This window comes from Hypanus sabinus, chromosome 5, assembly GCF_030144855.1.
Source record: "Hypanus sabinus isolate sHypSab1 chromosome 5, sHypSab1.hap1, whole genome shotgun sequence".
In the NCBI taxonomy this organism is placed as follows: Eukaryota; Metazoa; Chordata; class Chondrichthyes; order Myliobatiformes; family Dasyatidae; genus Hypanus; species Hypanus sabinus.
Genome location: NC_082710.1, coordinates 14,102,729 through 14,128,489, shown reverse-complemented (window position 1 = coordinate 14,128,489; position 25,761 = coordinate 14,102,729). Strand labels below are relative to the sequence as shown.

The 25,761-nt window shown below is 43.6% G+C and overlaps 1 protein-coding gene and 1 long non-coding RNA gene across 3 annotated transcripts in view; one reads left to right on the top strand and one right to left on the bottom strand.

Annotated features, from left to right (window-relative positions):
• Positions 1-25,761, top strand: part of ccdc125 (coiled-coil domain containing 125) — a 51,650-nt gene that overhangs the window by 13,728 nt on the left and 12,161 nt on the right. For both annotated transcript variants that reach the window (XM_059969405.1, XM_059969404.1), the window contains exons 3-8: positions 1,579-1,637; positions 3,829-3,915; positions 8,808-8,885; positions 16,849-16,934; positions 17,648-17,730; positions 20,593-20,708. In XM_059969405.1, coding sequence (XP_059825388.1) covers positions 1,579-1,637; positions 3,829-3,915; positions 8,808-8,885; positions 16,849-16,934; positions 17,648-17,730; positions 20,593-20,708 — 509 coding nt within the window. The remainder of the gene's footprint in view (positions 1-1,578; positions 1,638-3,828; positions 3,916-8,807; positions 8,886-16,848; positions 16,935-17,647; positions 17,731-20,592; positions 20,709-25,761) is intronic.
• Positions 17,740-23,057, bottom strand: LOC132393940 (uncharacterized). Its single transcript, XR_009512106.1, has 3 exons — positions 21,950-23,057; positions 20,198-20,361; positions 17,740-18,255 (listed from the first exon to the last, which is right to left on the bottom strand). It is a non-coding gene; the product is annotated as an uncharacterized LOC132393940 (long non-coding RNA).

Genomic DNA, 25,761 nt, shown 5'->3' with positions numbered 1-25,761 from the left:
TCTAAGAAATAATAATAACAAAATGTGTCACAATTAACGTACTGAAGCCTGAAGAGTAAATGAATGAAAGCTGAACAAGATAGAGCAGAGATTGAGGAATGTTATACAATCACCAGTACCTGAGCTAGATCCCAGTTGAGTCACTTGGGGAATATATTTTCAAGCAACCCAGCCGACACTCAGTGGCCACTTTATTAGGTACCCCTGCTTGTTAATGCAAATATCTAATCAGCCAATCATGTGGCAGCAACTCAATGAATAAAAGCCTGCAGACATCGTCAAGAGGTTCAGTTGTTGTTCATACCGAACATTAGAATTGGGAAGAAATGTGATCTAATTTACTTTGACCATGGAATAATTGTTGGTGCCAGATGGGGTGGTTTGAGTATCTCAGAAACTGCTGATTTCTTGGGATTTTCATGCAGCACAGTCTTGAGAGTTCACAGAGAATGGTGTGAAAAACAAAGAAAGCATCCAGCGAGTGGCAGTTCGGTGGGAACCCTTGTTAATGAAATAGGTCAGTGGAGAACCACCAGACTGGTTCAAGCTGACAGGAAGGTGACAGTACTCAAATATCTGTATATTACAACAGGGGTGAGTGGAAGAGCCTCTCTAAATGCACAACATGTAAAACCTTGAAGTGGATTGGCTATGGCAGCAAAAGACCACAAACATGCACTCAGTGGCCACTTTATTACGTAAGGAGGTACCTAATAGAGTGGCCACTGAATGTAATTTGTCCACATTAGTGCTTTTCCCAACATTTTTCATGATAAGTGTGTACCTCCACAGATCCTGCCTAATCTGCTGAGTTCTTCCAGGATTTGTGGGTATTGCTCCTTATTCTGGTTTGCACCCCCTTCCTTTCTCGTTCTGATGAGGGTTCTCAGCCCAAAACATCGACTATTTGTTTTTCTCCAGAGATGCTGCCTGACCTGCTGAGCTCCTCCAGCTTTCTGTATGTGCTTCTCTGGCTATCCAGCATCTGCAGAATCTCTTGAGTTAACGTGCAATGCTATATTTAAAAAAAAAGTTTTTCTGACTTCTCTGCTCATAATTTGATTTCTTATTATGTGACTCCTTTACTCAATTTGTCTGCTTCAGGGAAAATGTGCTTGCCTTTCCTCGTCCCAAGTAGAGTATGAATTTGTGTATTGGCAAATAACCATTTTGTAATTGTTTTTTAAAAGATCATTAATTGACAATGGTATAAAACTCAGTTCTGCAAAACTTTTGCGTTTGTAAGCTTGTTTATAATTTGAAAATCACTTTAAAATTAACCATGAACAAACTTATATTTGTATATAGCCTTTTGTAATTTCCAGAGTTACCCAAAGTGTTTCACAGCTAAATAATTTTAGAAATGTCGTAAATGTTTAGCACGGGAAGTGACCCAGGTAACTGGTGATAGTGAGGTTCCTTTAACAAAAGGTTAATAAGTGACCAAATTGTTTGCTTTAGAGGGAAATGGTGAACAGGATCTGAAGTGTTTATTTAGATAAAGTTGATTTGTTTTATTACTAGTTTAACAGTGCACTACACCTTGATTGTTTTCTAAATCATGTTCTGCCATTGTAGGTGTAGATGTTAAAATGTCGAATGAAGAACTAAAACTGAGGCTGCAGGAAGTTATGCAGGTGAGGTCTCATTCGCGAGTGGACATTCCTTTCAGTGGTAACTTGTATTTACAATTGCTTCATTTCGACCAAAGTTCACTGGGACATTGTCGCAGGTATTTACTTACTGTCCATTATGCTGCTGGCGCATAGGGCTGCAATGAAGGTCCTCCATCTCTGTATGTATAAAATTGCAGGGCTATGAAAAAAGGAAGGATTAGATTGATGTTAGAGTAGGTTATATGGTCGGCACAACATTGTGGGCTGAAGGACCTGTACTGTGTTGTAATGTTCTATGTTCTACATGTCAGTGATAATAAACCTGATTCGGGCTTTTTTTTTTACTTATCCCATTCCCAAACCCTTTCACTTCACACCATTATCTCTTTTGACTTTTAAGCACCCTACAACAGTTCTTTTGGTTTAAGAGCCTGATATCAGTGGGACGGAAGCTGTCCTTAAGCCTGGAAGCATGTGCTTTAAGGTTTTCGTTTCGTCTACCTGATGGGAGAGGGGTGAGCAGAGAATGTCTGGATGCATGGGGTCTTTGATTATGTTGGCTGCTTTACTGAGGCAGCGAGAAGTGTAGACAGAGTCCGTGGAGGAGTGGCTGGTTTCTGTGATGTGTTGAGCTGTTCTGAAATACGTAGTTAAACCTGTGAAGTGCACTGAAGATGGAAACTGCAAGTGAAATTAATTAATACAAAAAGCACATTTCAAGCCAGTAACATAAATATTAAATTTCTCCATCTTGTTTTTCAGCCTTTTCGGGCTTAAGACCAATTTTTACAAAGTACAGAGGAGAAATCAATTATCCATGTAAAGAGGTCATGAAGTGTTGAGCTTGGTTTCTATCAGAGTCTAATCTAAAATTATCTACCCTGAGGCCACAGAAATACTTTTTAATTAAATGGTGAAGTGTAAATAATTATTCCGGATTTCTATCATACTACTTTTTTGTGTTCAAAACACACAGAGAAAATCATACCAATTCATCCTCTTTTAAATATTTTATAGTTTTTCCAGTGATATTAATAAGATCTTTAAGACCATTTGGCAATAATATTGATTGTTATTTAAAGTATTTATACACAAACACCATTGGATATTTCATTGTAACATTTAATAGTTGTTCTTCTTCGCTCATCACCCTTACTGTGGTATAGGCTGTTGACAGCAGCTCACCAGATTCCTCTGTCCTGGGCTAGTCTTTCAGATTCTCCCTGGGTATAGCCCATCTTTGAAGATCATTTCTCTCCCAGGGATGAGATCTTTGGAACTTCTGTTGGTAATTCTATGGCTCTGGGTTTTTAAGGGATGCAGTTGCTAGCCCTGTGCCCAAGCCTCCTCCTTTTGCAGCCAGGCTTGGAACCAGCCATGGTGGAATTAACATTTAATGTCACATAAAAGAATCATTTTTATGGCTGAGTATACACTCTCCATTGTAAGAAATATTGGTAAAGCATCATTACAGCTCCATTACTCAACTGTGAGTTGGATCATTTGTTTCACTCTTGTGATGAGGATTTCCAAAAGGTTAATTTGCAAGTTGAGTCAGTGGTGAGGAAGGCAAATGTGATGTTAACATTCATTTCAAGAGGACTAGAATATAAAAACAAGGATGTAATGTTGAGACTTGGTCAAGTACTGGTGAGGCCTCATTCGGAGTATTGTGAGCAGTTATGGGCCCCTTATTTGAGAAAGGATGTGCTGAACCTGGAGAGGGTTCAAAGGAGGTTCACATAAATGATTCTGGGATTGACTGGTTTGTCATATGAAGAACGTTTCATGCCTCTGGGCCTATATTCAGTAGAATTCAGAAGAATGAGAGGTGACCTCATTGAAACCTACCAAATGGTAAAAGGCCTTGCTAGAGTGGAGGTGGAGAGGATGGGAGAGTCTAAGACCAGAGAACACAGCCTCAGAACAGAGGTCCTTTTAGAACAGAGGTGAGGATGAATTTCTTTAGCCAAAGAGTGGTGAATCTGTGGAATTTTTTGCCACAGGGAGCTGTGGAAGCCAAGTCTTTATGTATATTTAAGGCAGGTTGATAAATTCTTGATTGGTGTACGGGGAGAAGGCAAGAGATTGGGGCTGACAGGAAAAATGGATCAGCCATAATGGAATGGTGGAGCAGACTCGATGGGCCAAATGGCCTAATTCTGCTCCTATATCTTATGGTCTTGTGAATTGAAACCTTTTCTCCCCCCAGGAAGCAGAATTTCTACGATCTGAGCTTGAAGTAACACAACAGCAACTCGAAGGGAAGTATAAAGCCTTAAAAATCCTTCAGAGCATGGTGAGCCCCACGGTGATGTTATTATTTCCCATTGAATATTGTTCCAAATATCGTTGATGAACTTCCACTGAGTTGTTGGTGCTCGCACAGTGTAGAGGAGAGCCCAGAGTGAGTGCACACACTCAGGGCACAGCGAGTAACTCAGGAAAAGCTGGCCACAACGAGGAAAACATCGACTGAAGGTCAACTGTTTATTCCCTTCCATAGACACTGCCAGACCTCCCGAGCTCCCGGAGCATCTTGTGTGTCTTGCAACACACACAAAATGCTGGTGGAATGCAGCAGGCCAGGCAGCATCTACAGGGAGAAGCACTGTCGGCGTTTCGGGCCGAGACGGTGCTTTTCCCTGTAGATGCTGCTGGGCCTGCTGCGCTCCACCAGCATTTTGTGTGTGTTGCTTGAATTTCTAGCATCTGTAGATTTCCTCGTGTTTGCTTGTGTGACTGTGGTGAGCTACATATACCTGTCTGGACACGCCTCTCTGCTGACTGCTCCTTTGGCTCCTCCCACAGACCCCTGTATAAAGGCGATTGGAGGCACTGCTCCTCCCTTAGTCTCCAGGATGTTGTGTGGTGGTCTCTTGCTGCTGACAGTGCTCTCTTCCAGCTAACAAAAGCCTATCTCTCACCTCACATCTCTGAGAGTTATTGATGGTGCATCAGTGTCTTGCACTGGATTAAGCATCTGCAGAATCTCTAGTGTTTAGAATTTGAGGTTGAGAAATTTGGGAATGAAACTAATGTTCTAAACTTTGACGATCCCAGCCATGAAAACAGTTGGCTAAACTGGACTAGGTTAATAGATTTAAAAAGGTAATATGGCGGACAAAGCTTGTAAATTCCAGTGAAAAAGAGGAGCACTCAGCCAGGGGAAAATGCAAAATCCATGTCAAACTAAGGAAGGTGGGGGAACATCAAAGTGGGAGTTTATTTTATTTATTTACAGCACTGTGTAGAAGTCTAAGGAGCATATACAGTATATAGCTAGGGTGCCTAAGACTTCTCCACAGTTCCCTCGTTCAGTAGGAGCCTTGTCGTATGACATGGGTCATCATGGTCTTTCCATGACCATGATTATTTCTGGCAAATTTTTCTACAGATGTTGTTTGCCATTGCCTTCTCCCGGGCAGTGTCTTTCCAAGACAGGTGACCCCAGCCATTATCAATACTCTCCAGAGATTGTCTCCCTGGGTGTCAGTGGTCACATAACCAGGATTTGTGATATGCACCAGCTACTCACACGACCATCCACCACCTGCTCCCATGGCTTCACATGACCCTGATCGGGGGCTAAGTAGGTGCTACACCTTTCCTGAGGGTGACCTGCAGGCTAGTGGAGGGAATGAGTGCCTTACACCTCCTGTGGTAGAAATGTATCTCCACTCTGCCACTCCTTTGCACAGTAATGTATTTACTTACTAGAGTTACAGTGCAGAGTTACTTCTGGCTCTTTGAGCTGTGCCACCCCTGCAACCCACTGATTTAACCCTATCCTAATCATGGGACAATTTACAATGACCAGTTAACGTTCTCGCTGGTATGTCTTTGGACTGTGGGAGGAACCTGGAGCACCCAGGGGAAGCCCACACATTCTCAGGGAGGATGTACAGACTCCTTACAGATGACATCAGAATTGAACTCTGAACTCTGACGCTCCAAGAGGTGATAGTGTCGTGCCAACTACCATGACGCCCAAGTACATCTGCACCAGTATATGTATGCCCCGGTGTAATGAAACACTTGCAGCAGCAATTTAGAGCTTCAAATACCCAGTATTTACAAGAAAAACCTAAACCTAAGTTCTTCACAATTTTTACAAGATCACATTGAAAGAAAGGGCAAATATTACTGGGAAGCTGAAAACATTCCACTTCTAAAAATTTTTCATGTCGTGGATGTGACTAAATGTCTGTTTCAGTTTTTTTTTTCCTTTTTGTGGTTCAACTGCCATTTTTATAATAATTGTTCATTTTCAACTTTATCCTGCATGCTGTTACACACATTCCTTGTACTTTCTACCCTGTCCCTCCCTTGCAACTTAACTCAGTTGTTCCCTCATTTCTCAGTCATGTTTAAGGGGTGGCTGTATTGCTCCCCACTGTGGGCGCTTGAGCAGATTACGTGTGCCTGTGCTCTGAAATCAGCCTCTCATTCTCTGCGTTTCATGGGATGCTTGGCCATTTTCATATCCAGGGTGAGGCAGGCCCTTGTGCTCTGAAACTATTTGCATACCTGGCCACGTTTGCTTTAATTTGGTTCATGCTTATTTCACTCTGTCCTATGTCCTGTGGGGTACCCCAGCTGGGTCTCTTGTCAGTTTGTAGAGTTGAAGATATCATATTGCTGTGTTATGGGAAGGGCTGTCCCATAGATAAATCAATAGATGATATAAATCAAAAACATTAGGAGTTTGAGGAGATGTGATTTATCAACAAAGTCTACAGAAAATTTCTAAAACGTGCCGTAGATGGCATTCTGACTGGCTGCATCACTGTCTGCTATGGAGGGGCCAATGCACAGGATCAGAAAAAGCTGCAGAGGATAGTAGGCCCAGGCAGATCCATCATGAGCACTAGCTTCCAAACAACTGAGTACATCTTCAAAAGGTGATGCCCCAAGAAGTTGGCATCCGTCGTGGACAGCCTTCATCCCCCCGAACACGTCAGGGAGGAGGTAGAGGAGCCTAGAGATGCACACTCAACATTTTAGGAACAACTTCTTCCCCTCTGTTATCAGATTTTACTGTGGGTAAACAGCCTGGCAGCGTGCCTGTGCTGTGGGTGATCATCTCAATGAGGCAGTGAACGAACAAAAGCCTAACCTAGTGAAGGAAGTTGTTTCAAAAACAAAGGATTTCTATTTCTTCACCATTGCAGTGTTTTATGTTTTTTCTAATGGTACAGCATCAACACTCTTCATTGGCATATTGTAGATAAATTATGGAAATGCATAAAGACTTTGCAACTGAATTTTTTTGAGGTTGGATTCTTTAATGTATAGAAGTATTTGCAGGTTCAATACAACTTGTGAGTGAAGAAGGCAAATGCAATGTTAGCACTAATTTCAAGAGGACTAGAATATAAAAGCAAGGATGTAATGTTGAGACTTTATAAAACACTGGTGAGGCCTCTTTTTAAGTATTATGAGCAGTTTTGGGCCCCTTATCTTTGGAAGGATGTGCTGAAACTGGAGAGGATTCAAAGGAGGTTCACAAAAATGATTCCAGGATTGAATGGCTGGTCATATGAAGAGTGTTTGATGGCTCAGGCCCTTTATTCGCTAGAATGCTGAAGAGTGAGGGGTGACATAATTGAAACCTATCGAATGTTGAAAGGCCTTGATGGAGTGGATGTGGAGAGGATGCTTGTTATGGTGGGAGAGTCTAAGACCACAGTTTCAGAATAGAGGAGTATCCTTTTGGAAGGGAAATGAAGAAGAATTTCTTAAGTCTGAGAGTGGTGAATCTGTGGAATTCATTGCCACTGGCAGCTGTGGAGGCCAAGTCTGTATATATATTTAAGGCAGAGGCTGATAGATTCTTGATTGGTCTGAAGGTATATGGGAAGAAGGCAGGAGATGGGGGCTGAGGGGAAAAATGGATCAGCCATGATGAAATAGCTGAATAGACTCAATGGGCCAAGTGGCCTAATTCTGCTATTATATCTTGTGGTCTTAAAAGGAAAGACTTAACAGTGGCATAGTAGTTAGGATCCAGAGGTCTCTGCTTCAGCTCAGTGTAAATGTTCAAAGAATCAGCATTTCTCCCTCTTTAACAATCGTTTCCCTGGATCTGCTGCTCGACTGTGGAAAAACATAGGTTCACTTTTCTCCTTCGGAAAAGGAACCTGCAGTCTCAACACAATCTGCCCTACGACCGAATTTTAATTGTCCCATTGGTGCAGGGCAGTTCAGAATCCAGTTTATTATGGAGAAATTTGTTGTTTGATGGCCACAATACAGTACAATACATAGAATTTACTATAAATTGCAATAAGAATATATAAAAAGAATAAATAGTACAGAAAGTGAGCAAAATAGTGAGGTAGTGTTCATTGACTGTTCAGAAATCTGATGGTGGTGGAGAAGAAGCTGTTCCTGAGTCGCTGAGTGTGGGTCTTCAGCTCCTGTACCTCCTCCCTGATGGTAGCAATGAGAAGAACCATCAGGCTCTCGAACCTGAGCAAATAACTTCACTCATTCTAAAACTAAACAGGTTCCACAACCTATCAACTCACTTTCAAGGACTCTACAATTCATGTTCTCATTATTTATTGCTTTTTTTATACTTTTGTGTTTTTTCCTCTTTTTGTATTTGCACTTTTTGTTTTCTTTTGCACGTTGGTTGTTTCTCCGTCTTTGTTTTGTGAGGCTTTTCATTGGTTCTATTGTGTGTTTTTTTTGTTCTTACTGTGAAAACCTCCAAGAAAATGAATCTCAGGGTAGTATATGGTGACATATACATATGTAATTTGATAATAAATTTGCTTTGAACTTAGAAGAGAGCGTGTCTTGGATGGTGAGGGTCGTTAATGATGGGTGCTGGCTTCTTGAAGATGTCCTTGATGCTGGAGGGGCTAGTGTCCATGCTGGAGTGGGCTGAGCCTACAACCAATCTTTTTGCGATCCTGTGCATCAGAGCCTCCACACCAGGCGGTGATGCAATCAGTCAGAATGCTCTCCAATAGGAACTTGCTACAGTCTTCAATGACGTACCTGAACAATAAATGCAGACGTTTCCAGTGACATTCACCTCTTGGGAACAAATTGTTCCCCCACATTATTATGATGTGAAATTTATTGTTATTAAGTTTTTAAGTGCTTTAATTTTTCAAAAAGTAGAATGTAATAAGCAGTTTACGGTGTATGTTCTGACAGTTTACTCTCTTTAACCAGGCAATGTTAGATAAAGCCACAGTTCATACAAAAACTTTGCTGCAAAAAACAGGAGAACGAAACAAGATTTTGGAAAAGGTATGCATATGTGAATGTTTTTTTGTTCTCTCATGGTAAAATCATTTCAACAAGGATAACTGTCTTGACTTTATGTCGCTATTGGGCGGTTTTGAATCGGGGCAGCTTGCAGATAACAAACATTGAGCTGAACTGGTTATACCCGGACTCTGTCACTGTTGTATTTTGTAATCTGTGTCTTTGCTCTTTTTTTTAGCACCCTTTTCACAAATTATTTTGGCGCATCGGGGGAGAGGGTGATGTTTTTCTTTGAACAGGTTCCACGGTTTTTGTTGTTTTGTGGAGAAGGCGAATCTCAAGGTTGTAAACTGCATTCTTTGATAATAAATGTACTTTGAATCTTTGAATCAGTGAGCCTTTGGCACACTATTATAATGGCAATACTCATATGTCAAACAGATTCAAAGGAATCAATATGGTAGCTAGCTTTGATTTTGAAATTGTTATATTCTAAATAATCTAGACAACATTGTTTTTTCTGTTACAAATCTTTCTTGTGGTCTGTTTGCTTTTCTATTTATCGTGGGTATGCTCAGTGATTAAGAATTCAGTAATGCATCAGATGTTATTCCCAAAGTACATCCCAGTCCCATTTGGTTGGCCTTGAGTATTGGAAGTGAAACAATTGGGGGAAAATAATAATATGCTGTCTATGTCTCTGCATTAGATCAGAAGTTAGTGTCATCCTTTCACTCACTTAGAATTAATTTAGTTAAGATGACACAATTCAAACCTATTGACTGTAAAACTTTAGAAGAAATTGCACTACACCTGAAATCTTCCTCCTGTTCCCTTAACAGTTTACCTACAACCTTTCTTTAAAATGTTTTTAATTGCATGGCACTTGACATTGTGCAAATAGTCAACACTTCTCTTCTAACAGGCTGCTTCCCAAAAGCCCTGAAAACTGCAGTTAATAAGCCTCTTTTAAAAAATAATAACTTGGATGCCTCAGTAATGAATAACTACAGGCCTTTATCAAACTTACCATGTTCAAGTAAAATCTTTGAAAAGATTGTTTATCAGCAACTTAATAGCATTTTTGGCACTGAGCAACTGTATGGATGTTTTCCAGTCTGGATTTCAACAACACTGAGACTGCTCTAGTAAAGAACAGTCATTTAAACAACATCCGTTCATGTCAGTTTTGGTTTTACTGGATCTTAGTGTGGTGAACTATGTGCCTGTCGGGACACGCCCCTGCTGACTGCTCCTGTGGCTCCTCCCACAGGCCCCTGTATAAAGGAGACCTGCGGCCTGAAGATCGGCCTCAGTCTCCAGGACCTTGTATGATAGACACTCACTCCTGGTTCCTTCTTCCAGTCAATAAAAGCCGATATCTCGCCTACGTCTCAGTGTGAGTTATTGATGGTGCATCAATTTTATTGACTGGAAGTTTTAAAACATGGAACCCGTTTTGCGTCCGGACCGGTTGGATTTGGACCCTCAAGACCCTGACGCAGCTCTCGCTTTTGAACACTGGCTTGCATGCTTCCAATCGTACTTGGCGGAGCTTCGTGCGACTGAACCCGCCGTTATGCACAGAATCCTACTCTCGAGGGTCTCCTCCAAAGTTTACTCCTTTATCCGGGACCTGCCGACCTACGAAGGGGCACTGGACGCCCTCAAACGACAGTACCTGCGGCCGGTGAACACCGTCTACGCAAGACATCGCTTAGCTACCCGGCAACAGCGGCCTGGCGAATCGTGCGCTGAGTTTCTCCGAGCACTACAGACACTCGTCCGAGCTTGTGACTGCAAGACGCTCACGGCAGAACAGCATGCGGAGCTGCTGGTGCGAGACGCCTTTGTGACGGGACTGAGGTCAGTGTACATGCGCCAGCGGCTGCTGGAGAACTCGGATCTTACCTTAAGCTCGGCGATAGAGAAGGCCAACGCTCTAGAAGCTGCGCGGCATAACGCCGACGCTGTCCAGTCGCGCGGTTCCCCGCCGGTTCCGTGGACACCTCAGACCCCGCCACCGCCGGCTCCCGGGAGCGAATTCGCCAACGCCGCCGCCAGTCGCCATTCCACGAGCTCCCCGACCCAGACCACGGCTGTGGCCCGTAAGAAACTCGTGCTTTGTTATTTCTGTGGCCAAAAGAAACATCCTCGACGACGCTGTCCAGCGCGAGAAGCGACCTGCTCCAGCTGCGGAAAGCGGGGCCACTTCGCCAAGGTCTGTAAGTCTCAACCTCGAGCGGAGTGCAGCGCTGCGGGTGAAACGTGGGGGCCGCCATCTTGCATGCCGGGATGTGGGCGGCCATCTTTGTCGACGTCAGCACGCCCCGCCCCCGATCCTCGGATGCTGACCGGGTACCCCGGATGTGAGCGGCCATCTTTGTCGGCGTCAGCATGCCCCGCCCCCGACCCTCCGATGCTGACCGGGTACCCCGACGGCGATCCAACTCTGGCCACTGTGACTCTCGACCAAAGCGCCCCACACCAGCTTGCAAGATCCATGATGGACATCCAGGTGGAGGGGCATTGGACTGGATGCCTGTTTGACACGGGCAGCACTGGGAGTTTTATTCACCCGGACACAGTGCAACGCTGCGGACTTGCAACGCGGCCGGTCAGTCGGAGGTTCCATTTGGCCTCTGGGTCGCAGTCCGCAGACATCCGGGCGGGTTGTGTAGCGACTTTGGTGGTGCAAGGCACAGTATATCGGGACTTTGAACTGCTGGTCATGCCTAATCTGTGTGCACCTGTGCTATTGGGGCTGGACTTCCAGAGCCATCTCGAAAGTGTGACTATGGTATACGACGGGCCCCTCCCACCACTCACTGTCCGGAATCCTCAGTTTTGTGAGACTTCTTCACATACCCCGCTACTGACCACACACACACACGGACACACACATCCCATCCAGCACCAGGCCAACAGCTGCGCTACCGACACTTGCAGCCTCTCCACTCTCAAGATCCCTCCCCCACCGCTGTTCGCCAACCTGACCCCCGACTGTAAACCTGTGGCAACCAAAAGCAGGAGGTACAGCGCGGGGGACCGGGCCTTCATTCGGTCGGAGGTGCAGCGGCTGCTCAGGGAGGGGATCATTGAGCCGAGCACAAGCCCTTGGAGGGCCCAGGTGGTTGTTGTTCGGACTGGGCAGAAAAATAGGATGGTGGTGGACTATAGTCAAACCATCAATAGGTTTACGCAGCTTGACGCATACCCCCTACCCCGCATCGCGGATATGGTCAACCAGATTGCTCAGTATAAGGTGTACTCGACAATAGATCTGAAATCCGCTTATCACCAGCTCCCCATCTGCCCAGAGGACCGCCCCTACACCGCCTTCGAGGCGGGCGGCCGGCTCTATCACTTCCTGCGCGTCCCTTTCGGTGTCACGAATGGTGTCTCTGTCTTCCAGAGGGAAATGGACCGGATGGTGGACCAGTACCAACTGCAGGCCACATTTCCCTATCTGGATAACATCACCATCTGTGGTCATGACAGGCCAGATCACGACGCCAACCTCCAACGGTTTCTCCAAGTGGCCGCAGCTCTGAACCTTACTTATAACAGGGACAAGTGTGTTTTTGGTACCACCCGCCTTGCTATACTTGGGTATGTCGTGGAAAACGGGGTTATTGGGCCTGATCCCGAACGTATGCGCCCCCTGTTAGAGCTCCCTCTTCCCACCACTCTCAAGGCCCTCAGACGGTGCCTGGGGTTTTTTTCCTATTACGCCCAATGGGTCCCCCATTACGCAGACAAGGCTCGCCCCCTGGTCAAGTCTACCTCGTTTCCCCTCTCTGCTGAGGCCTGCGCGGCCTTCAACTGCATTAAAGCGGACATTGCCAAAGCTACGATGCATGCAGTGGACGAGACCGCTCCCTTCCAAGTGGAGTGTGATGCCTCCGATTTCGCTCTGGCTGCTACCCTTAATCAGGAAGGCAGACCAGTAGCATTCTTTTCTCGCACCCTCCAAGGCTCTGAAATTCGGCACTCCGGGGTGGAGAAAGAAGCCCAGGCCATAGTGGAGGCTGTTAGGCACTGGAGGCACTATCTTGCTGGCAAAAGATTCACTGTGCTGACCGACCAGCGCTCGGTTGCGTTCCTGTTCAGCAACCAACAGCGGGGCAAGATCAAAAATGATAAGATTTTGCGGTGGAGGATAGAACTCTCCACCTACACCTATGATATCCTGTACCGGCCTGGCAGACTCAATGAGCCCCCTGATGCCCTATCCCGGGGAACATGTGCTAGCACACAGCTCGACCAGCTGTACGCCCTTCATGCACAACTTTGCCATCCGGGGGTCACCCGATTTTACCATTTTGTGAAAGCTCGGAACCTGCCGTACTCCCTGGAGGACATCAGGACGATGACCAGGGACTGCCAAATTTGTGCCGAGTGCAAACCGCACTTCTACTGTCCTGACACGGCACAACTTGTCAAGGCCACCCGCCCTTTTGAACGCCTGAGTGTTGACTTTAAGGGCCCCCTTCCCTCCACTGACCGCAATGTCTATTTTCTCAGTGTTATTGACGAGTTCTCACGGTTCCCCTTTGCCATCCCCTGCCCCGACACCACTGCCACGTCCGTCATAAAAGCCCTGCGCCAGCTCTTCACTCTGTTCGGGTATCCCTGCTATATCCACAGTGATAGAGGGTCCTCCTTTATGAGTGAAGAGCTGCGCCAGTACTTGCTAGCTAGGGGCATTGCTACCAGTCGGACCACGAGTTATAATCCCCGGGGTAATGGCCAGGTAGAGCGGGAGAATGCCACAGTGTGGAAGGCCACACTTTTAGCCCTCAAGTCCAAAGGGTTGCCGGTCTCTCGATGGCAGGAGGTCCTCCCTGAGGCACTGCACTCTATCCGCTCTCTGTTATGTACGTCCACCAATGCCACCCCTCACGAACGCTTATTCTCTTTTCCCAGGAAGTCTGTCACTGGGACCACCCTACCAGTTTGGCTGACGTCCCCGGGGCCAGTGCTGCTCCGGAAACATGTGAGGAGCAATAAATACTCCCCGCTGGTGGAGAGGGTTCACCTTCTCCATGCGAACCCCCAGTATGCTTACGTGGTCTTACCTGATGGGCGGGAGGATACGGTCTCCATCCGCGACCTGGCACCCGCAGGTGCAGCAGACCACTACCCTGAAGGCTCTCCGGTAACTGTGAACCCTGCACCAGAGGTGACACCGTACTCACCAGGCCCTACACAGACTCCTCACGACACTTGTATACCGGGCGTTTCGTACGCATTTATACCAGGCGCCTCGCACATGCATGAGGGATCACCGGCGCCTAGTGGGCAAGAACACGCGCAACCCCCGTCCCCTGTGCAATCGCCAATGTTGCCGGCACCTATGCGGTCACAGCCGGTGCTACGTAGATCGCAGCGACAGATTCGACCGCCTGATCGGCTTGACTTGTAAGAACCTTCGCTACATGAGGACTTTTCAAACGAAGGGGGGGTGAATGTGGTGAACTATGTGCCTGTCGGGACACGCCCCTGCTGACTGCTCCTGTGGCTCCTCCCACAGGCCCCTGTATAAAGGAGACCTGCGGCCTGAAGATCGGCCTCAGTCTCCAGGACCTTGTATGATAGACACTCACTCCTGGTTCCTTCTTCCAGTCAATAAAAGCCGATATCTCGCCTACGTCTCAGTGTGAGTTATTGATGGTGCATCACTTAGATTTTGACACAGTTGACCATGGACAACTGGACAGACGGGAAAACTGGGTGGGACTTTCTGGGACAGTCCTAAATGAATCGAATTTTGTATTGATTGATAGCTGTGTGTGTGTGACTGAACTGAAATGACATGCCTCGAGGGTAAAATACTAGGGCCTCTTCTGTTTAACATATACATGCTTCCTCTAGCTCAAATCATGTTAGGCAACAAAATATCTTAATTATGTGGATGACACTCAGATTTATATAACAGTTTCATCAAGTGACTGTGGTGCCATACAATCACTAAAAAATTGTATCGAATAAATCACTGACTGGATGAGCCAAAATGTTCTCCAGTTAAACAAAGAGAAGACTGAAATAGTTGTTTTTGGTGCCAAAAGGAACACTTAGAATGCCTGTCATTACAGTCCACAAACCAAATCAGAAACCCTAGTGTTGTGATGGACTCCGACTTAAATTTTAACAGCCACATTAAAACAATTGCAAAGTCAGCCTACTACCATCTTAAAAATATAGTGAGAGTTAAAGGGTTTATGTCTCTGCAAGATCTAGAAAAACTCGACCATGCATTTATTGTTAGTCGGCTTGACTACTGTAATGGCATTTCCACAGGTCTCTGTAAAAAAATCCCTCAGTCAGCTGCAGCTCATTCAGAACGCTGCTGCCAGAGTCCTTGCTAAGATCAAGAAATTAGAGCACATCACTCCAGTTCTCAGATCACTACACTGGCTTTCTGTCCATCAGAGGATTGACTTTAAAATACTATTCCTGGTTTATAAAGCACTGAATGGTCTACAGCCAAAATGCATGCTGCATTATGAACCCTGCTGAGCTCTCAGGTCGACTGGGGCAGGTCTGCTTGCTGTCCCCAGCATCAAAGCTAAACATGGTGAAGCAGCTTTTAGTTTCTATGCTCCACATATCTGGAATAACCTTCCAAGAGAATCTAAAGTCTGCCCATTTTAAAGCTCTTTTAAATTGAGGCTTAAGACACTTCTTTTCGCTGTAGCTTTTAATTAGAATCTCCTGCACTGGGACTTCTATTTATCATATCTATTTTTGTGTGGTTTTATTCTCATATATATTAGCTGAAATTTGATATTTGATTTTTATATCTTGTTCTATGTAAAGCACTTTGAATTGCCTTGTGTTTGAAAAGTGCTATGCAAATAAACTTGCTTGCTTGCTATGCAGAAAGAAATGATTTGGAGTTAAGAAAAGGATAGAAAAAGGTTCATTAGTAATTTCCAAAAGGGATTTTGGATAAGAAACAAAGAGGAGAATCTGGCAGTTTTCAGGACTAGGACCTCGGGAACAATAAAGTATGTCTGTCTGTCTAACACAAAAGTGTCGGTTAACTCTTTCCTGTCCTTGTCCTAGAGGTTGGGTGAGACTAAAACTAGAGGTCATGGGTTAAGGGTGAAGGGTAAAATGGTTAAGGGGAACATGATTCACTCAGGGTGGTGAGGGTGTAGACCGAGCTGCAGGCTGAAGTGGGATGCAGGTTCGATTTCAACATTGAAGAGAAGTTTGGATAAGTATATGGATGGGAGGGGTATAGAAAGCTATGGTCCAGGTGCGGGTCGATGGGACTGGGATAGTTTGGCAAGGATCAAATAGGCCAAAAAGCCTGTTTCTGTGCTGCAGTGTTCCATGATTCTATAATTAAATACTGTAGCTTTGTCAGAGACCTGATATTAGCACAATTAAGTTTTTTTTTGGCTTCTTCTTATACTGTCTCATTGTCACATCCTGCAGACTAAACAAATCTGTAGTTAACTCGTTGAAGAGATCAACCATGGGAAAATAAAGGTTTTCTTTCTTGTGGAAGAAGATCAAGTTATTGATTGTAGCATATCAAAACTTAGAGTCCTGTTTCTCCTTAATATTAGATAACAATCAAAAATACACTCTTCAATCTGAGATATGACACAAGTTTTAATGACTAAAATCAACTATGTAAACTGTGACTTCCTCAATGTACAGTTTATCTTACTCATTAGTTTGTTTGGAGTTCTTCCAATGCTCTCTTCTATTTGTTGGATAGCATTTTTCTCATTTCAAAATTCATTTAATTTTGTTGGAATCTATGTTGTGTTTAATAATAGTAGATACTATCTCAGCATTTATTGGCTGGGAAAGGAAAGATAATTCAAGTCATCTGCTTGTATGTAACATCCCTGATGGTCCAGAAAGAGGATTGAATTAGGGGCAAGTTTTGAAAGAGGATATAAAGGTTTTGGAAAGTGATGTACAATATAGTACAGTATATTTTAGATAGACATAACACCTGACTTATTTTTCTTTGTTCCAGGAAGTGAATATATTACAGTGGGAAAATGACTTCAAACAAGATAAATTTAAACATTTGGAACAATTCTGGATTGAAAGAATTGAAAGGTTAGCAGATTTGTTATGAATAGAGGGTTATTTTGTTGTTTTGTTGCCCCATAGTAAAAATAACTTTTTTGTCTGAAAGTGTTATCGAAGGCCAAGGCTAGAATGAATAGTATAAACTGATTTTATTCTCCGGCCTTCAGAGTGATACAAGCTTGATGGTGAGGTTTCTGCTTGTCTGTCTTGTTTCAGACAAAAAAGTTAAAACAAAGAAATGGTTATTTCTTTGTTTTGAGCAGATATGTTATCTGTGCCTGGGTGTCTCCTTCATACTCTCTATCCTCAGATGCTCTAGCACTTTCATGCCCTGTACGTTCCCGGTTAGAGACTATTGGATTGGTTTGATTAGTATACTTGTTATTATTTATTTATTTATTATTTGCACAATTTGTCTCCTTTTGCACACTGGTTTGTTTGTCTGTCTTTGTAGTGTGTGGTTTTCTCATTAATTCTATTGTGTTTCTTTGTACTTATTGTAAATACCTGCAAGAAAAAGAATCTCACAATAGTATATGGTGATTATATACACACTTTGATAATAAATTTACTTAGACATAAGTTTATGATTACAGCAAGAATGAATAATTTAGTAGAGGCAGAATCTGTAAATTTAAGTGTTCATTGATTCACAGTCATTGTTTCAATTTTGTAAATTCTATTTCCTTAGCAAGTGTTAATGTTGGGACACAACAAGCTATTTCTCCTTTTCTTCATAGGATGTGCATTGAAAACACCGAACTTGCAAAAAAACTGGAAGAAAGAGATGCTGAGATTCGGGATCTCAAATCGGAAAACGCATGTACGTTGAGTGAGCTCTTGCAATGTTGTAGGGTGAAGTTGCTTATCATTCCATCTATCTCTCCAGCCCCTTCCTCCCACTCCGAAACTCTAAAGGATGGCCGACGTGAATTCCTAGGTGCAGTGTTCTTGTACAAATCTTGGCAGTAAGCCCTGCAAAACATTTCTTGATGCTGTCAATATTCATGCAAATAGACTTGCATAAGGATTGGCTAACTTGCTATCTAAAGAAAGGTATCTCAAATATTTAGTGATTTCCTCATTCCTAATCCAGGAACATTGATGCCAAACATAGAGATCTTGCCACTGTTTCTGATGAAATAAGCCTATAGTTTATACTTAAAACATTTAGATATTGATGATTGAGTGGCTACATTGCTGACCCAGTGGGAAATCTCAAGGAAATCTTCCCCCAATATCATTCAGCCATCGATGTCAATATTCCTGTAAGCACGCGATTTGCCTCCAATGTAATCATTGGTATCTCACACCAAATATTGGAGGAACTCAGCAGGTCAGGCAGCATCTATGGAGAGAAATCAACAGTCAATGTTTTGGGCCAAGATCCTTCATCAGGACTGGAAAGGAAGGGGGCAAATCCAGAATAAGAAGGTTGGGGAGGGGAGGAGCACAGGTGGGTGGGTGAAACATAGAAACATAGAAACCCTACAGCACAATACAAGCCCTTCAGCCCACAAAGCTGTGCCGAACATGTCCTTACCTTAGAACTACCTATTTTTCTAAGATCCATGTATCCATTCAGGAGTCTCTTAAAAGACCCTATCAGTTCCGCCTCCACCATTGCTGCTGGCAGCCCATTCCACGCACTCACCACTCTCTGCGTAAAAAAAAACTTACCCCTGACATCTCCTTGTACCTACTTACAAGCATTAAGAAACGTAGAAAACCTACAGCACAATACAGGCCCTTCGGCCCACAAAGCTGAGCCGAACATGGCCCTGCCTAAGAAATTACTAGGCTTACCCATAGCCCTCTATTTTACTGAGCTTCATGTACCTATGTAAAAGTCTCTTAAAAGACCCTATCGTATTCGCCTCCACCATTGTAGCCGGCAGCCCATTGCACGCACTCACCACTCTATGAGTAAAAAAAACTTAACCCTGACATCTCCTATGTACCTACTCCCCAGCACCTTAAACCTGTGTCCTCTTGTGGCAACCATTTCAGCCCTGTGAAAAAGCCTCTGACTATCCACACGATCAATGCCCCTCATCATCTTGTGCACCTCTCATCCTCCGTCGTTCCAAGGAGAAAGGGCCAAGTTCACTCAACCTGTTCTTATAAGGCATGCTCCCCAATCCAGGCAACATCCTTGTAAATCTCCTCTGCACCCTTTCTATGGCTTCCACATCCTTCCTGTAGTGAGGCGACCAGAACTGAGCACAGTACTCCAAGTGGGGTCTGACCAGGGTCCTATATAGCTGTAACATTACCTCCTGGCTCCTAAATTCAATTCCACGATTGATGAAGGCCAATACACCATACGCCTTCTTAACCACAGAGTCAACCTGCGCAGCTGCTTTGAGCGTCTTATGGACTTGGACCCCAAGATCCCTCTGATCCTCCACACTGCAAAGAGTCTTACCATTAATACTATATTATGCCATCATATCTGACCTACCAAAATGAACCACTTCACAAGAGAGGGGGATGAAGTAAGAAGCCGGGAAGGGGTAGCTGGAAGATGAAAAGGGCTGAAGAAGAAGGAATATAATTGACAGTGGATGATGGAAAAAGGAGAAAAGGGAGCACCAGAGGGAGGTGATGGAGAGGGTGAGAGGAGGAATGGAAGAAGAAAGGAGAAAGGGGTGGGGAGAAAGTTCTGAGAATTAGGCAGATCAGTGTACAAGGCTACCCGGACAGCATATGACATGTTGTCCTCCAACTTGCTTCTGTCCCCTTCCTTTCCATCCCTGGTGAAGGATTTTGGCCTTGAAATGTCAACTACTTATTCTCCTTCATAGATACTGCCTTACTTGCTGAGTTCCTGCAGTATTTTGTGTGGGTGTTGCTCTGCCGAATCTCCTGTGTTTATAAATCTTTACTCTGCCTGGTTTGGGAAATGACAGACCTCATTTACTCACAGTGCAGTCAGAGAGGTGACACCACAACACAGGGCTTGGCACAATGCTTTACAATACCAGCGACCTGGGTTCAATTCTAGCAGCTGTCTGTAATGAGCTTGTATGTTCTCCCCATATCCGTGTGGGTTTCCTCCGGGTTCTCTGGTTTCCCTCCCACAGTCCAAAACTGTACCATTTGATAGTTTAATTGGGTATTGCAAAATCTCCTGTGATTAGGCTAGGATTAAATCGGAGGCTGCTGGGTGGCATGGGTCGAAGAGCCAGAAGGGCCTAATCTGTGCTGTATCTCAGTGAACAGTTAAGTAAATCTTTTGCTATTTAAAGAGACAACATTCGAAGCGGAGTGTTAACTGTGGCTGAGACCTGTGATTTCCTGCAGTGTGGAGACCCAGTCACGCGGTGTATGATTCTTAGTCAGACGTGTCTCAGCGTTGTTCTGGAAAGCCTCTGCAATACCCTTGCCACTCTGTACAAAATACCACCTCTGCTGGGGGCACATCTTCACCAGTTTGTCAGCCCCTTGGCACCTGGATGAAGGAAACACTTTGTTAATGCTGTGAAGAAATATCTTAGGCTACCATCTGTACACATTGATATCTTTTTAGTTTAAAATCCTTTATTTCCCTAAATTATTAGTGTGATGAGTAAGGATACGTTGTAATGATAGATTCGGAAACATTAACTTGCAACTAATTTTCTAAATTCAGTTTTCTTTGGTGCCTTTCACGATTATTTACAATCTGTTCAATGTTTCTCAGTATTGGCCCAGCAATGCTCCGAACTGTTATCGATGGTCAACGTACCAGATCAACATGCATTTGAAAAAACACTGCCCAGAAACATCAATGGCTTTACTGAGATCACAGCTTTAGAGGTAAAACCATTACATTTTAGGTATTTTATGCTGTTTATCATCAGTTTTTGTTTTATATTTAGATGTAAACCAATATTTAATGCTCAGTACTGGGGGATCTAATTGAAACCTATCGAATATTAAAAAGCCTACATAGAGGGGACGTGGAGAGGATGTTTCCTATAGTGGGGTAGTCTAGGACCAGAAGGTACAGCCTCAGATACAAGAACATCCCTTTAGGACAGAGATGAGGAGGAATTTCTTTAGTTAGAGGGTGGTGAATCTGTGGAATTCATTGGCCCATACAGCTGTGAAGGCCAAGTCTTTGGGTACCTTTAAAGCACAGGTTGATCAGTTCTTCACTAGACAGGGTGTTAAAGGTTGTGGGGAGAAGGCAGGAGGAAGGGGTTGAGAGGGATAATAAATCAGCCATGAGACTCAATAAGCCAAATGGCCTAATTCTGCTGCTTTGTCTTATACCTTATGGTCTAAAACCTGGCAGGTTTTGTTTGAGAAGTGTGGCAATGGATTTCTGAAATCTTTTGCTGATTACATCCTTGTAGTGTTCTCGCACAGGTGTAAAAGAACTCTGAACTAAACACCAAGCATAAACCAATCAATGAGGCGGTTCCAGTAAGATGAACCGTTTACTGTTCACTCTTCCACATTAACGTATGGTGAAAACTGTTGATAAAACAATACAAAATATATACAGTATCTGTTTCCTTCTTGGCATCACATTTACATCATAAATACTTGCAAAAGTAAAACTACAACAACTGTATTACATTAAAGTGCAACATACAGTCAGAATCTACCTACGTCATCGACTGGTTTTAAATACACTTCAACACAAACTATCTGCAACACTTTAAATAACAAAAGACATAAACTTTATCAATCATCATTACTTTTAACAGAACCAGCGTTAACATTTTTAATTCAACATATCGATTACCTCATTAACTTACGGCATTGCTTCACTAATGTTTCTAGTGCATAGAAAGAAAACTTTTCTCGCGCTGATCCTGCACACATAAGCCCCCCCCCCCTTCCCGTTTCTCCAAACCGGTATTTTCCCACAAGACGCGGCCAAACCGGGTGTGACATCATCAAATGCCGCAATATATCACAGACTACGAATTTACTTTAAACAATCTTAATTTTAACTAGAAAACAATAACAAACAAGTTACTAAAGCGAAAATATAACAAACTAAATAAATGCCTTAAAGGCAACACAATCCTGATGCTTAAATTTACCTGTGTGGGCTTCACTTCAATTTCGAGTTTGCATTTAGAAACTACCTTGGACAAGTCTCGATGGCAATCGCTCCCCACTTCTGATAACCAATTTAAGAACAATGGTATTGTGTGAGCCTGAATCCTAAACTACTGAAGAGTCAGGTTGATAAGTGATATGGACTAGAAGGAAGGAGGGGAACTGCATTAAAGATAAGGGAAAGCAAAAATCACTAATTTGTTAAATTTCCCATAAGATACAGGAACAGAGGGAGGCATTTCAGCCCATCAAGTCTGTTCCACCATTTGATCGTAGCTGGTATATTTTCCCTCTCAACCCCATTCTCCTGCCTTCTTCCTGTAACATTTACACCCTTACTAAACAAGAACCTATCAAATTGGCTGTAAATATACCCAATGCGTTGGCCTCCACAGCAACGAGGTCCACATTCACCATCCCCTGACTATAGAGGTTTCTCCTCATTTCTGTCCTAAAGTGACTTTTTTCTCTTTTCTGAGGTGGAGCCCTCTGCTTCTGGACTTTCCCTCCTTGTTTCTCACTCTTGGTCTGAAATTGAAATTTTACCATGCTAAGGTCACATCTTTCTTGGGAATCCTTAACCACAAAATCATTCATTAATCACAAAAAAAATTAAATGCCTACTTCCTGTGCGTACTGGTTTAAGAAACCAACTTGAATGCATTCCATAAATCACAGGAGCAGAATCAGGCTATTTGGTCATCGAATCCGCTCCACATTCTGATCTTTTATCTCTCTCAACACTATCCTCCTGCCTTTGTCCTGTAACCTTTTATGCTTTGACTAACCAAGAACCTATCAATATTCACTTTAAGTATACTTAATGCTTGGTCTCCAAAGCCATCTGTGACAATGAATTCCACAGATTCACCACCTTCTGGCTTAAAAAATTCCTCCTCATCTCTGTTCTAAATAGACAACCCTTTATTCTGAAGCTGCGCCCTCTGGTCCTAGACTCACCCACCATAGGAAACATCCTTTCCACATCCACTCTATCTCGGCCTTTCAATATTCAATAGGTTACAATGTGATCTACCCCTTCTAAGCTCCAGCAAGTACAGGTCCAGAGCCATCAAGGGCTCCTCATGTGTTAACCCTTTCATTCCCAAAATCACTCTAGTGAACCTCATCTGGACCCTTTCTTAGAAAAGGGCCCAAAAGTGCTCACATTACTCCGTGAGGTCTGACCAATGACTTATAAAGCCTCAGTATAATGTCCATGATTTTATATCCTAGAGTCCTCTTGAAATGAACACTAACATTACATTTGCCTTTCTTACCACTGACTCAACCTGCATGTTAACCTTTAAGGAATCCTGCACAAGGACTCCTTTTGCACCTCTGATTTTTAAAATTTTCTCCCCATTGGAAAATAATGAACCCTTGCTAATTCAGTTTGTCCAGTTTATATCCTGTTTAGGTTGACTATGATTATACCCATCTAACAAACATACCTGGTGTTAGAGTACTGATATACTAGTCCGACTAGTGATTTCTTACCTTGACTATTTCTCATCTCCGCCCAAACTGAACCGTATGAACTTTCTACATCTCAACCTTCTGAAATTACAGTATGTCATCCCTTGTCACTTACTAACAGCGCTCTCCACCTAGTTCTTTCAAAATGTCAAAATACCAGCTGTGGCCACGAGTCTGATTACATCTATGTGTTTATATTTGTGTCTTGACTTACTAATCTTGTTACAAAAGCAGTACGCGTTTGTATGAAGAGCCTATAGAACACAGTACAGACCCTTCAGCCTACGATGATATGCCAACCTTGTAACTCAGTCCAAGATCAATCTAACACTTCCCTCCTACATAGCCCTCCATTTTTCTATCATCCATGTGCCTGTCAAAGAGTTTCTGAAATGTCCCTAATGTCCCTGCCTCTACCACCACCTCTTTAATTTTACATTATGACTTTCCCTGCTGGTGTGCTCATTGATCAGCCGTTTCCCAACACAGATCACTCCCAGGATATGGCATTGCTCCATTCTTGTGAACTATTTACAATCTGAACCATTCACTATTTGGAATTGCTGCTGCAATCTAAGTTCTCAGGTGCCAAAAGTCCCACCATAAACCCATGCTACCAGTCCCCCCGGCGCTCGATGATATGTACAGGCCATGCACAATTTAGCTGTTTGTAAACCAGGGAAGTTCAGTGTACTCTGATTGTTGTTCACCTGCTGTTGTTTTCTCCTTTCTCTTGTTAAGTACCAGCAGCAATAGATCCCAAACTGAGTCAGGTTTTAATGTTAAACCACTATTTATTAGTGTTTACTCAAAAATATGGAAAATTAAACAAAATAAACAGAAGTTAACAGTGTTATGTGTGTGTGGCTCCCAAACTGTCAAGCTTAGGAACAGATCTTAAAGTCTTAAGATGGTAAACTAGAAAGTTCCAGTAATCCATGGAATAAGTGAGGGGAAGGACTGGTAAATCCATGTTAAAATGTAGAGCGGAGGCAATCATGTAGAATTCCACAGGTTCCACGCTGGGAAAACGAAGCAACAGTAGCCAAAGATATTATCCATCGAGGCGTCCCAAAATCCACATAGAAATATCACAAGGTGACAGTCACGCATCCAATATGCACTGTGTGCTGTTAATCAACCCAATCCTTTGGGCATAGGAAAGTATCAGACTTTACCCATTATCGCAGCAAGCTCTGGTCAGCAGCTTGTAGTCCAAAACTAACTATAACATATAACCATATAACAATCACAGCACTGAAACAGGCCATCTCGGCCCTCCTAGTCCATGCCGAACTCTTAATCTCACCTAGTCCCACCTACCCGCACTCAACCCATAACCCTCCACTCCTTTCCTGTCCACATACCTATCCAATTTTACCTTAAATGACACAACTGAACTGGCCTCTACTACTTCTACAGGAAGCTCATTCCACACAGCTATCATTCTCTGAGTAAAGAAATACCCCCTTGTGTTTCCCTTAAACATCTGCCCCCTAACTCTCAAATCATGTCCTCTCGTTTGAATCTCAATGGAAACAGCCTATTCATGTCAACTCTATCTATCCCTCTCAAAATTTTAAATACCTCGATCAAATCCCCCCTCAACCTTCTACGCTGCAATGAATAGAGACCTAACTTGTTCAACCTTTCTCTGTAACTTAAGTGCTGAAACCCAGGTAACATCCTAGTAAATCGTCTCTGCATTCTCTCTAATTTAACTAACAAACTAACTTACTTTCTCCCTCTCCCCCTCCCCGAAAGTTCCAGCGGTCTGTCGCAGCTTGTTACACTGACATCATAGTCCTGCTTCATCCAGGTGTTTTAAAGTGACACCCACGGTAAACGAAACTGTGGTCACCTAACACTCTTTACTTTCCTTCAGCTGAACTGTTTTTTCTACTTCCTTCTGATTCTACCCTCGGGTTCCCATTCACTTACCTGACTGCTTGCGTTCTGCTGGCCAGGTGCAAGGTAAAGGCGACTAATCCCTTTGCATCTCAGAACTCTTAGAATTAATTAAATCTCTTATTATGGTGGCGGTGTGGTCTGGTGTATTTGCTCAATACCCAGCATTCACCAATCAGGGTTTGATTCCTGCCGCGGTCTGTAAGGAGTTTCTGCATTCTCCCCCGGACTGCATGGCTTTCCTCTCAATGCTCTGGTTTCCTCCCACATTCCAAAGACACACTTAGGGTTACTAAGCTGTGGGCATGCCAGAAGAATGGTAACACTTGCCAGCTGTCTCCAGCACTTCACCACTGATGCATTTCACAGTATGTTTCGATGTATATGTAACAAATAAAGCTAACCT